This window comes from Podarcis tiliguerta (assembly GCF_965153285.1).
Source record: "Podarcis tiliguerta genome assembly, chromosome: 9".
NCBI classification, from domain to species: Eukaryota; Metazoa; Chordata; class Lepidosauria; order Squamata; family Lacertidae; genus Podarcis; species Podarcis tiliguerta.
Genome location: NC_139542.1, coordinates 27431562 through 27444034, shown reverse-complemented (window position 1 = coordinate 27444034; position 12473 = coordinate 27431562). Strand labels below are relative to the sequence as shown.

The window sequence follows — 12473 nt, the reverse complement described above, 5'->3', positions numbered from 1 at the left end:
GGTTACGAACGCCGTGGGTTGCACATTTTTGGGTTGCAGACCGAGGCGAACCCAGAAGTACCAGAATGGGTTACTTCCAGGTTTCTGTGCTCGCACATGTGCAGAAGCACAAAATAATGTCACCTGCATGCGCAGAAGTGCTGAATCGCGTCACGCGTGTGCACAGACGTGGTGCTGCGGGTTGCAAACGTACCTCCCAAATGGATCACGTTCGCAACCCGAGGTTCTTACATACTGGACAGGAGCTGGTACAGGGCTGTGGTGGTGGTTGGCAGAAGTGAGATTCGCTTTTCGCTCCCTTTACTCATCTGATTATTCTGGATGTATTTTCTCTTTCTCTTCACTCCCGCCCCCTAAAGCTTCAAACAGGCATTTAGCTTAAAATAAAATACAGTGGTGCCCCGCAAGACGAATGCCTCGCAAGACGGAAAACCCGCTAGACGAAAGGGTTTTCCGTTTTTCAATGCACTTCGCAGGACGAATTTCTCTATGGGCTTGCTTCGCAAGACGAAAATGTCTTGCGATTCTTGCGATTTTTTTCCGCTCTCCACCCCCTTTTTCTAGGGGCACTAAGCTGCTAATAGCCTTTTAGCAGCTAATCCGCTAATCCCTTAAGCCTTTAATAGCTGCTAATAGCCGCTAAACCGCTAATAGTGCTAATCCCCTAATCCGCTAATAGGGTTGCTTCGCAAGACGAAAAAACCGCTAGACGAAGAGACTCGCGGAACGGATTCTTTTCGTCTTGCGAGGCACCACTGTAGTAACACTTCAGGCTCCTGGTAGTGTACGTTCATCTGTTTAAATGTTTACTTGGCTTTTCCCCAACCCCCCAATTTGAAATTCAGTAGTACTTCAGAGGGCAGAGTGGGAGCAGGGGCACCACGCAGCATTTTCCTGCTTGAGGCAAAGTGGGATGTGCCACCCCACTCTGCTGCTCTGCTGTGCCATCTTTGCCTCAGCTCTGCCCACCTATACCAGCAGCAGCACCACGCCACCTCCGCTGCTGACAGAGAAGTTGAGCCGCCATCAGCGCTGATTTCTGGTGAGATCTTGCCGAAATCTTGCAAAATCTCTCTCGCACTGTGAAATCTTGTGAGATCACAGGAAATTGGCACCAGTTCCAGCGGTGGAGGTGACAGAGCACCCACAGTAGCACAGCCTTGGGGGCTTCCGCTGCCTGAGGTAGCTGCTTCACCCTGCCTCATGGATGGGCAGAAAGGACTGACTTTAGGACTGTCACAAGGACAGCTCAGCAACACCCTTCACATCTGGGTTTTGCTGAAGCCATGGGGGGGGGGGGGACAGCTGCCCTTGTACTATTTTCTGAAAGAAATATGGCCAAGAAAAGTGTGAGTATAAATTCATGGTGGGCTCACTAGTAACACTAAGGCTGCATGCACACCATACATTTAAAGCACCAATCTTCCCCCAAATAATCTTAGGAACTGTGGTTTACCCCTCACAGAGCTACAGTTCCCTGCACCCTTAAACTACAGTTCCCAAGATACGTGTGTTCATATCCTATTGATGTTCAGATGTGGCCTTTCATTCACTTTGTCTCAGGCTAAATCTAGGTCTTTCGTAAAGATTGTTTTCTTGTTGTACAGTTTAGACACTCGTGAGAAGACAATTAATATTAATTTCTTAATTAATAAAGCTCTCTTTTCCCCCTCCTCCATGCAAAATAATGCTTTTGAAATTTAATCTGCATCTGTGTTTTCTAAAACCGTTTCTCTTCCAGGGAGGAGCAAGAGGAGGCTTCAACTATTCGGGTTGGATTTGTCACCTACAACAAAGTCCTCCATTTCTTCAATGTAAAACGCAATCTTGGCCAGCCGCAGATGATGGTGGTCACTGATGTCAGCGAAGTGTTTGTCCCTTTACTGGATGGTTTCCTCGTCAACTTTCAGGAGTCAAAAGCTGTCATAAACAAGTAAACATATAAATTATGCTTTTTATACTCAGGTGTGAATATCTTCAATAGCAATTACCTTGGGTGATTTCATCAATTTTCATCAATTTTCCACCTACAAAAATTGACAACCACATATTTAAAGACCATGGTTATGACCTAGAGAGATATGCATGTAACACTTGATTGTATGTGTGCTCCCATAGGTGCATAATGTCTGTAGACCAACCTTCCCTAATCATGAGTCCCTCAATGTTGTTGGACTACAACTCCCACCACCCCTGACCTGATGTCTGGAGGTGATGGGAGTTATTACAACAATACGAAAGCCGATGCAAGTAAAGACAAGAACTTTAAACAGTAGGCCCACAACTTATGTGGGGGTTACCTTCCAGGCACTGTGCCTAAAGCCAAAATGGCATTTATTCACAACACACTGGATGCAATAGTGGGTGGGGTTGCCAAAGTCTTTTTTCCAGGATGCCGACCCGTTTTCTACTTCCATATATATATATATATATTCCAAGTTTGTAAGTTTGTAAAGCTCAATGCACAGAACTTAAATGCACTTAAGTTGCCAGCTTTCTGTATGCAAATAAATAATATGACTAAGATTGCACTGCTAAAAATACACTATTTATAGAGTGCATACACAAGAGCCGTAATTTATTTTGGTATATCAGTGCAGTCAAACGAAAGTTGCCTTACAGCATTACAAATTTGCCTTTTGATTGAGGAATTAATGTTTTTGTACAGTATTCAACAAATGGCTTATAATTTACTTGAAAAGTATTTTGTAGCTTTTAAAATCTTTTTACTGCATACAAAACTTCTAAATAAATTAGAAAGCAGTTTCTTCTGCAAAACAGGGAACTGTGCATAGTCTTGTAGAGGCTAATAATGCACCAGCAACATTTCTTTTCTTTTTTTAATGCAGAGTTTAAATCTTTCAGCAAAGGGGCCTGGTGTCTATATGATTTATCTTCTTTGAAGGATTATCCTGTCCATTCCAACCTGTTGAAACACTGGTCTTTTCCCCCTGTCATAGCTTGCTGGACCAGATTCCAGAGATGTTTACAGACACTAATGAGAGTGAGACTGTCTTTGCTCCTGTTATCCAGGCTGGCATGGAAGCGCTAAAGGTTAGAATGTTCTTTTCTGTGCAACAAAGTCTTTATTAGGACTGACTTTATAAGCCAAGAAAGTTCTTCTGGAGGAAGGCTAGCCTTTCCCACAGGTCGCAGCAGGAAGCAAAAGGAAACATCAACCATAGTACTTTGTAATATAACTCAGAATCCAGGCATACTGCACACAGGTGCAAAACAATAAATCCTTCAAATTATACAGATTATAAATTGAAGTCATCTACTTCATAGCACACACACAACACTGGGAACCAGCTGTCAATCTTAACTTTCCAGTGTATGCAAAACAGATATGGACAGTACTCTGTTGTTGTTGTTTTAAGTCATATTTGTTAAATATATAAAACAGTACGTGATTCCCCTGCCCATTTACAAAGGCCCTGTATACCTTAAGAAGTGTCTCCACTCCCATCGTTCAGCCCTGACACTGAGATCCAGCTCTGAGGGCCTTCTAGTGGTTCCCTCACTGTGAGAAGTGAGGGTACAGGGAACTGAGCAGAAGGCAGAGGGCCTTCTCGGTTGTTGCACCTGTCCTGTGGAACGCTCTCCCATCAGATGTCATGGAGATAAAAACTACACAATTTTTAGAAGACATCTGAAGGCAGCCCTGTAAAGGGAATTTTTTAATGTTTTACTGTGGTCTTATGATTTGTTGGAAGGTTCCCCAAGTGGCTGAGGTTATATTGTGTCCACTGCAGTGCTAGTCTAGAGTCCAAAACAGAGAAAGAATCGGTGTTCAAATTACAGCGGTAGGAGAGGAAAGGAAGTGAGGTGTCACATATCACAGAATTTAGCTTTTCTTCACACAGGAGTCAATCTGGAAGGCCTGTAGCTCAGTGGCTGAAAGGCTTTGGGAACGGCTCCAGGTTCAGTCCTTAATATCACCCACTAGGACTGGGAATGACTCTTGTCTCAAACCCTCAATAGCCACTGCCACTCAGTGTGTATTGCCACTTGGTGGCACATTTGGACACCTAAGAAACCACATGCCAAAGACCAGGCAAAGTTCTTACTACTACTGCATGACAAATAAACAAACAAACAAGAGCAGACAACCCCGCCTCCAAAAACAAGCAGTCCACTCCCCAAACCACGTTAGAAAAATTCAGTCTTTAAAAAGAGGCCTTGGTAGGTGTTGTGGGGTATTGTGGTGCCCATGGGAACCACATTGGGGAGCCCAGTAAAGTTTGATGGCTCAGTGGTCTGACTCAGTATTGGTTATAGGTTTGGTTCTTACCACAGTTTTTAAAATAATTATAGGTAGGTACCAATAACAAACCTAGTTGGTCTCTAAGGTGCTACTGGAAGGAATTTTTTTATTTTAAAAAAAATAATTGTGTGGCTTATTTGCTGAGTTGTCATGATGTAATCCTGTTTTGATGCCAGGCATTAACAATTTTGGTGTCATTCTCAGAGAAAAGCAATATAGCTGCTGCCTTGGCTCTTTTTGTATTAAATATCGGCATGTTTCTGGAGAGGGTAAGAAAGCTGAAGCACATTTCAGTTTTCAGGAAAATGTATTTATTTTTTATAAATTTATATAAATGCCAAATGGCATCTGTCATGAATGAAAGAAATAAACAAATGTGCTGGAAGCAGACACACAGGGAAATTAAAACCAAAACCCATAAAATGAATACATGACAACTTCAAAGGGGGCAATCTGAGTCCATCTGGAATATTTTTTGTGTATATTTACCATGAAAGTGATCTCGGTGGCCGTGCAGACTTCTCGTCTCTGCATTTATTTTCCTTTGTTTCTTTTCCGCATGATGCCAACTGTGAGCAAATACAGTCAAACATCTTATGCTACAGCATAAATCAAATCTTCTCAGTATTTTTCCTTTCTTTCACCATCTTCCTGGGAAAAGGAAATTGGTGATCGGGTAAAATGGGTGCTATTTGAAAACTTTAAATATACATATTGGGGAGTGGGGGGGGGGGAATGTACTAAACCTTGGGTAGGTCAGCAGTGGCACATAAGCAAACTGCTAAGGCTCCAGTGTGTGGGCTGTACATTAAACTCACTCCTTGTGTGAATTGACGGTCAAGACCAGTATGAGAGCCAGTGTGGTACAGTGGTTAGTGTCGGACTAGGACCCGGGCAACCAGGGTTCTCATCCCTACTTGGCCATGAAGCTCACTGGGTGACATTGGACCAGTCTCTGCCTCTCAGTCTAGTATAAGAACATAAGAATAGCCTGCTGGATTAGGCCAATGGCCCATCTAGTCCAGCTTTCTGTTTTCACAGTGGCCAGTCAGATGCCTCTGGGAAATCAGTGAGCAGGGTTGTTGTGGAGATGAAATGAGGAGGGGGAGAACCATGTACACTTCCTTGATCTCCTTGGAGAAGTAGGTGGGATATAAAGGCAACAAATAGGACATATTCCGTTTCTGGATCCTAAACTTACCCTCATGCATACTCCCCACCCTCACCCCCTGTAACGACTATATTCTGTTTCTGGGTGCTACCAGAGGTGTGTTTATTCTGGCACTGATGATGCTGATGCATGTTAGCATCAAAATACCAGCCCGCCCATCCCCAATTTAAACCAGATTTACCCTTTCCAGATTAAATGGGGAGGAATGTAAATGGCATTTTGATGCCAACAGTTCTGTGAGGGTGCTGCAAAAAATAGTAACAATAAATATATGAGGAGCATGATTGCAATATCTCAGTGACCAGCTTGGTAATTCAGTCCCCATCTCTAAACCCCCTCAAGTGATAGCTATGAGCCTTATGATCTCTGACATATAAAAGTACAATTTCCACTGTTTCTTTTCCTCTTTTCCTTGATTTATACTGGGAATACATGTGGATAACTGTTCTGAGAATTATTTGAGCAACTGCGTCATTTTAGGCATCCCTGAAGCAATTACAAAAAATTATGGAATTTGTCTTTTGAAGATGCTCAGAGTTCTTGCTAACTGTCTCAAAGCAGTGAGCAGAATATTGGCTTCAGCAGGTTTCCCATCTCTGCTCAGCTGAAAAACTTGCCAGATGAATATCATGCCATTTATTTGATCTACATGGTGCTGTGCTTGAAGATGATTCAGAAACCTTCAACTGGTCCAAAATGCACCCACCAGATTTCTGGTCGGAGTTTCATTTGGAGTTCAAACATCCCTTTTTTAAAAACAGCTGCAGTGGCTATTCTGTTAGACTGGGATAGTAAACATACACATACCAGAGTCTTGTTGTGGCTTAAATACTAGCAGATTTATTGTAGCATAAATAGATAGTGATTCTGAGAGTAAAGTGTTAGAAGTAAAGTGTCCAGAAGTCTAACTCAATTCTGCCAATTCCCCATCAGCTGAGGGATTTGATGCAAAGCCATCAATCTTTGTGTTTCATCCCAGATCCACAGCAGACATTTTCCTACTGGAAAAGTTTCAGGTTGCCTAAAAGCAAACACTCCCCCATGCCCAAGCTATTTTTATTGTGCGTAAAATTGGAGGACAAAGTAAAATTGGATTGTCTGTCATTGATAGGGGAGTGTTTGTGATGTACCTGTGCCTTTTGGCCAAAGTAAAAGTTGGGAAAACCTCTTCTGCTGCTATGTTTCATCCATCTGTGGTGGTAAAAAGCACAAACAGTGGCAGGTCAGCATTTTCCATATTCTAAGTGTTTTTGTACTGCATCTAACAGACTTTGCTGGTAACCCTTATCTAGAATGCAAACCTTCTGGTATTTGCTTTCATCCTTAAGTCATCCTTTAAACCCTAGATTATTGAGTTTGGGGAGTGTTCCCATCACAGGTGTCTTTTGAAGCTGATTCACTGTTTTTTTAGACTAGATCAACAGACAGCTTGAATAGCACAATATAGCAGTCCAAGAGCATCATACAAACACATGCCCGCCTACCTCTGCCCTGGTCTAGTCCTGAAGTCACTCACCTAGGAAAAGCAAAACAGAAAGCTGCACAGGCTACAGTATTGTGTACTCTGCCAAGGTAGGCATGCACCAGAATGCAGCATCAGGGGATCCATGACTATTCCGGCCCAAGCTGTATCCTGTACTGAACTCACAGCACCCTTCCCTAATTGCATTGCCAATTTGTTGGTCATGGCAATGCAATTAGGGAATATCAAGAATAGTATCATTCTTCTTGCCTCATGAGCAGGTTAGTGCTGGCACACACCTGCGCTTAGAATCTGGCATATTGTTTCCATCCCCCTAAGTATAATGTGCTTGTTTTGGTTGATCCCTAAAGGTCAGTCCAAGAACTACATGTTGTGGAGTAGGGCCCAGTTTGATTACGCATTGCAAGTGGACAATTTATTGATTTTTATAATGCACTGAAATGTGTTTTTAATTCATTTTGTGCCATTTAATAATTCCTGGCATACTGTTAGCATGAACTGCCCATAGCACTAGTTTTCTCATTTATATGTGTATATTAGCACTGATATATTGAGGTGTTTGTATTAGATTATTTGTGGTTATTTAAAATTCTGAACTTCCCAGTTATTTTTTCCAAGGTGTCACCAAAAGTTCAAACGCTAAACAAACGCACTATTTAGTTTCCAAAGTTTCCAGTTTATGCTGGCATTTGAGACTCGGCTGAAATTGTATGGAGATCTGGCTCAAATATTTATAATGCCAGCTTGAAAAAAGGTCATTTCTTGTGTCTTTGCAACAGGCAGCAGAGTGTGCTGGAAAGCTGTTTATCTTCCATTCTTCCCTGCCGACTGCAGAAGCACCAGGGAAGCTGAAAAGCAGAGATGATAGAAAATTGGTCAATACAGAAAAAGAAAAGGTATTTCAGTGTGTGTTTGTTTTTTGCATGCAACTTAGTACAAATATATATGTTACTCTCAGTGGGTAACGTGAAGCTATATATCTATTTTTTACTTCAATTAATTTCGGATTCAGGGGGATTGTTATTGGGAATGCAGTGTTCCGGGAAAAGTGTTCCTCAGGACTAAAATAGCATCACCCTGAATCACTACAAGAGTCATAAAAAAAGTTCCAATTGGTGCCCGTGGGAATCTTTTTTAAAAACTTCTCTACCTGTGCTGGGGACTACACTGATTTTAGCTCTTTTTGCGGCTGGAGGCATGGAGATAACACTTTACTTATTCTTCATTTTACCATAATAGCCCAAACTACATGCTATGCTTAATGTACAGTGTGAAGGTATGCGATCAGGATTGGAGGTTTATTAAGCATAGCATGTAGTTTGGCTCTTATGGTAAAATGATTAATAAGTAAAGTGTTATGCTTAGTAGATATTTAATACAGCAACAATCTCCAGAGCGATCTCGGCCCTGAATGGGAAGCCCGGACTTTGAAAGTCATCTAATCTCCCTTGCTGTATTATACTGTATTGTTTAATTAGTGTTTTTATGGAGCAGTCAAGTAATTTCGTTGTCCCCGAAGGGGGCAATGACAATAAAGATATTATTATTATTATTATAACTCTAAACTGAATATCAGTTTTTGTTAATCATCTTTCCCACCCAGTAATTATTTTGGTGATTCTTGTCGTTGTTTAAGGAATGCATCACAGGAGTGCCTTTATACTAAACATTTATCGCATAAGTTACTGCTGCCAGTTTCCTTGAGTTTTGCTGTTAACTATTGCATTTAATGTATTGGGTTTATTTAAACTGATTCTTTCAATTGTTAACCAGAGTGTATGTTTAAATTATTGCTACTAATGAAATAGTATATTTGTAATTAATATAAACAACCTTGGGAAGATAATAGTCTTTGAAAATGGGTTAGAAATATGTGAGATGAAGTAAAATAAAATATGCATTTGCCCTTGGAGTTGACATGCTATGTTAACATTAGCAGCCTCATATGCAGTGGTCCCATTTTGAAAGCTTCTTTATACATCTTAATTCAAAACTGCACCCAAACATAGACTAAAATGGGCTCCTTTGATCTCTGTAAGCACCATGCAAAATTTAGTTACAATATCTTAAGAGGTTTCCAAATGCATGGTGAACAAACAACTCTATGAAATATATAATATATGGGTATAGTAGACCTTTTAAATGTTTCCGCTGTGTTTGCTTTCCTATTTTTTTCTGCTAATTCATATTGAATTATGTCAGGCTGTTTTCATGAATGGTGTTTTGTTTGTGTATTGCTCAGTACTTTCCTTTAAACTCTCCAGACACTGTTTCAACCCCAGACAAATATTTATGAGACCCTGGCCAGAGACTGTGTCGCTAGTGGCTGCTGCGTGGATCTGTTCCTTTTCCCAAACCAGTATGTTGATGTAGCCTCCATGGGCCTTGTAACAATGCACACTGGAGGAACCCTGTACAAATACAACAATTTTCAGGTAAATGTCAGAAGGTTCTCTTTCTGTCCACTTGGGTGCATGGAATTTGACATGCATAATATGCTGCTGTTTCACCTGCAAACGAAATAGTAAGGATCAAATGGTGTCCTCTAATGGACCAAATGTAGATTTGGAGATAAGTCACAGCATGTCTAGGTTAGATACTTACTGTTGTACTGTAGTTTGTGAAAAAGCATTGCTTATTTATACAATATGAACTAGAGCAGAGCTGATACTACAACTCTAATCTTAAAAGGTAAGTGTTGAGGGAAAAGTGCAAATGCATACTAATCTTCTACTGAACTGAGTTCTTGCAAACCCCTGAATCTTTTTAATGAAATATCTGCTACTCTACATCAGTGTTAAAAATAAAGCCATTGGCACAACATTGAAGCAGTGAATGTGGTTAAAAGCAAGCTCTGTCTCGATCAAGAAAAATAATTTCTGAAAAAAGAATTTCAGATCTTTTCAGCTTTAAAATGTATGCTTGCTCCAGTTATTAATTTAGAAAACAGGCATTTCGTTTGTTAAACATCCATTATTGATTCTTGGATTCATTTGAAAGGTGTGGGCTTTTGTCACTAGTATTACGTCTGAGAAGTTAACAAGCAGGTTGAGCTTTTTTTATAAATATAAAAAGTCTGCTGGAACATTGGTGAGTCTGAGAGCCCTATGAAAGTTTTTTCACTGTACTTATTAAAAGGAAAGTTGAATACCACTGAATTTCTTAAGAGCATGCAATTCTGTTCAAGTCCAGGAACTACTTTTAGCATGTTGCTGCCATCCAGTGGCAGGTCTACAATTTGCTTAAGAGATCTCTCCTTTTATGTTTTCATTTAGGTCCATTCTGACAGCCCCCAATTTCTGAATGATCTCAGGAAGAGTATAGAAAAAAGGATGGGATTTGATGCTATCATGAGGGTTCGTACTAGCACAGGTAACAACAAGAAATTACAAGTGGCGCCTGCGGTAGAAATTGCAATGTGCTGTACTCAGTTCATTTCTCCAATCCCTTCAACAGTTAGTTAGCATTTTGTAGTCATTAAGCACACTCATTCCTCAGTTAGCTTTTTGGGGGTTCCCTCTACATTCCTTCCACTTTTTTGTACCTCGGGGTTCCCTTAAGGTTTCTGATAGGTCCCTGATGCTAGTGCTGTTGTAACTGCATAATCGACTGCCTGAACCAGAGATAGAGAGGGAAGGTTTTTTTCTGGCCCAACTACTATTCAGCTTTCTTAGTTGCAGTTCTCCACACTTTTAGTGGAAGAGTCTTAGTGTGTCATTGGGAATCCAGCAAAAGCAGAGGAACAGGGTTATGTCCATAGCTGTCAACTGACAGATTTGAAAATAAGGGACCAGCAGCCAAAATAAGGGAGCTGCAGCCTCACCTGTTCCAGGCACTCCAGTCTTCCTGTCCTCCTGCAGTCTGGTCAAACTCATGCTGGGTAGCTTCGAGGACACTGTCCAACCAACTTTGTAACCAGAGGTTCAACTGAATAGAATCTGAATCACATGTACCACAAGGCCTATGTAGCCTCAACTTAAGATGGCTCCCTGCCCTGGCTTTGCACTGCAAAGTTTGTACCAGCACGTGCAACAAAATGGTGTCCAGTATTCAAAACCCCCCTCAGCTTGCATTAACTAGCCACACACAAGGCATGCAAGCTCCACCCCCCAGTCGTTCTTAGACTTCTTACTGGGTGAGCAACACAGCCAAGCAACACAGTTGGAGCCTCCCTCCTCCCTGGCCGGCAGGGAGGGAGGGAAAGGAGCTGCTTCCTTTGAAATTTAGGGGACATCATTTAAGGGACATTTAAGGGACATCCATCAATAAGGGACAGCAGCAGGACATGGCGCTAGAATAAGGGACTGTCCCTTCAAATAAGGGACACTTGACAGCTATGGTTAGGTCATATGTAAACATGTGAACAAGTCATGCATGCTTTCCAAATGAGAAACTGCCAGTGTCCCAGGATTTAATAAGTCTTTGAATCCCATAGTTCAGAATACATTAGCAACTGCTGGCAGCTTCCCAAATCTAGTAGTCATGGATAATCTGGGCTGATGTTATGGTTGGCCCCATTCATCTCTAGCAATAGTGTGTTTCTGAAGGTCAATTAACACATTGCTTCTCGAGTTGAAAATACCATCACACAGTGATTGTAATCTTTTTGTCAGATTCATTTTAACATTTCGTATGAATGTTCTGCAGCATAGTGTCATGGCATTCATCGCACAAGGGCAAAGGTTTGAGAACTAACATAATAAATACCAACTGTTGCCACACAGAGCAATTTTCAAGTGAAATGTTAGCCATGTGAAACTGACAAGATAACAGAAATCTGTGGTTGCCCTTCCACATCAAGTAACTTGCACATCAGTCTTGAGGATGGAAGGAGGGCAGAGGAGGAAGGCCACCTCTGACAGTCTTTCAGCTCTGGTGCTGATGCTGTTGATAGCCGGCAGTCCAAACATGAGATTATTTTGCAATCTGCTCTAGGTTTCAGGGCTACAGACTTTTTGGGAGCTGTTTACATGAACAACACCACGGATGTCGAAATGGCAGCAGTAGATTGCGACAAAGCAGTGACAGTGGAGTTCAAGCATGATGACAAGTTGAATGAAGACAATGGAGCTTTAATCCAGGTAACAAGCTATATAGGTTCATGTGCTTGGTCTGTTCAGGGTCTCTCTCTGTGATTGATAAATGTGTACAGCATTCCAGACATTTCCCCCTAAAGTAAGTCTTGTATCATAAGAGTTTTCCAGCATTCCAGACACTGATATTTTTCCACTAGGGAAATAAGATCCTTTTGCCCTAGTTACTGCAAATGTGGAATGGGAAGGCACCATCTTGTCATTTGCCTCAGGCAGCAAAATGGGCCCTTTCCTTTCTCCATCATGTGAGCTAGCAACCATCCTGAGGGCACTAAATAAAAGGAAATATCCACAAAGTTGAAGCAGCAACTGTAAGGAAACCTTGCTCTTCTAGTGAGAAATAGGTTTGAATCTGGATGGAAGCTCCTCCCAGCATAAGCATAACATTACACAGATTTATCTTTCTGTTCATGAGAGGGTCGATTTATTCCAAGGATGGTTTCTACACCATAAGAAAGA

The 12473-nt window shown here is 41.4% G+C and overlaps 1 protein-coding gene across 1 annotated transcript in view; it reads left to right on the top strand.

Annotated features, from left to right (window-relative positions):
* SEC24D (SEC24 homolog D, COPII coat complex component) overlaps positions 1-12473 on the top strand; it is a 59532-nt gene that overhangs the window by 37653 nt on the left and 9406 nt on the right. The window contains exons 12-17 of the mRNA XM_083457207.1: positions 1742-1933; positions 2961-3054; positions 7701-7817; positions 9186-9356; positions 10197-10293; positions 11857-12002. Of these exons, the coding sequence (XP_083313333.1) occupies positions 1742-1933; positions 2961-3054; positions 7701-7817; positions 9186-9356; positions 10197-10293; positions 11857-12002 (817 nt within the window). The remainder of the gene's footprint in view (positions 1-1741; positions 1934-2960; positions 3055-7700; positions 7818-9185; positions 9357-10196; positions 10294-11856; positions 12003-12473) is intronic.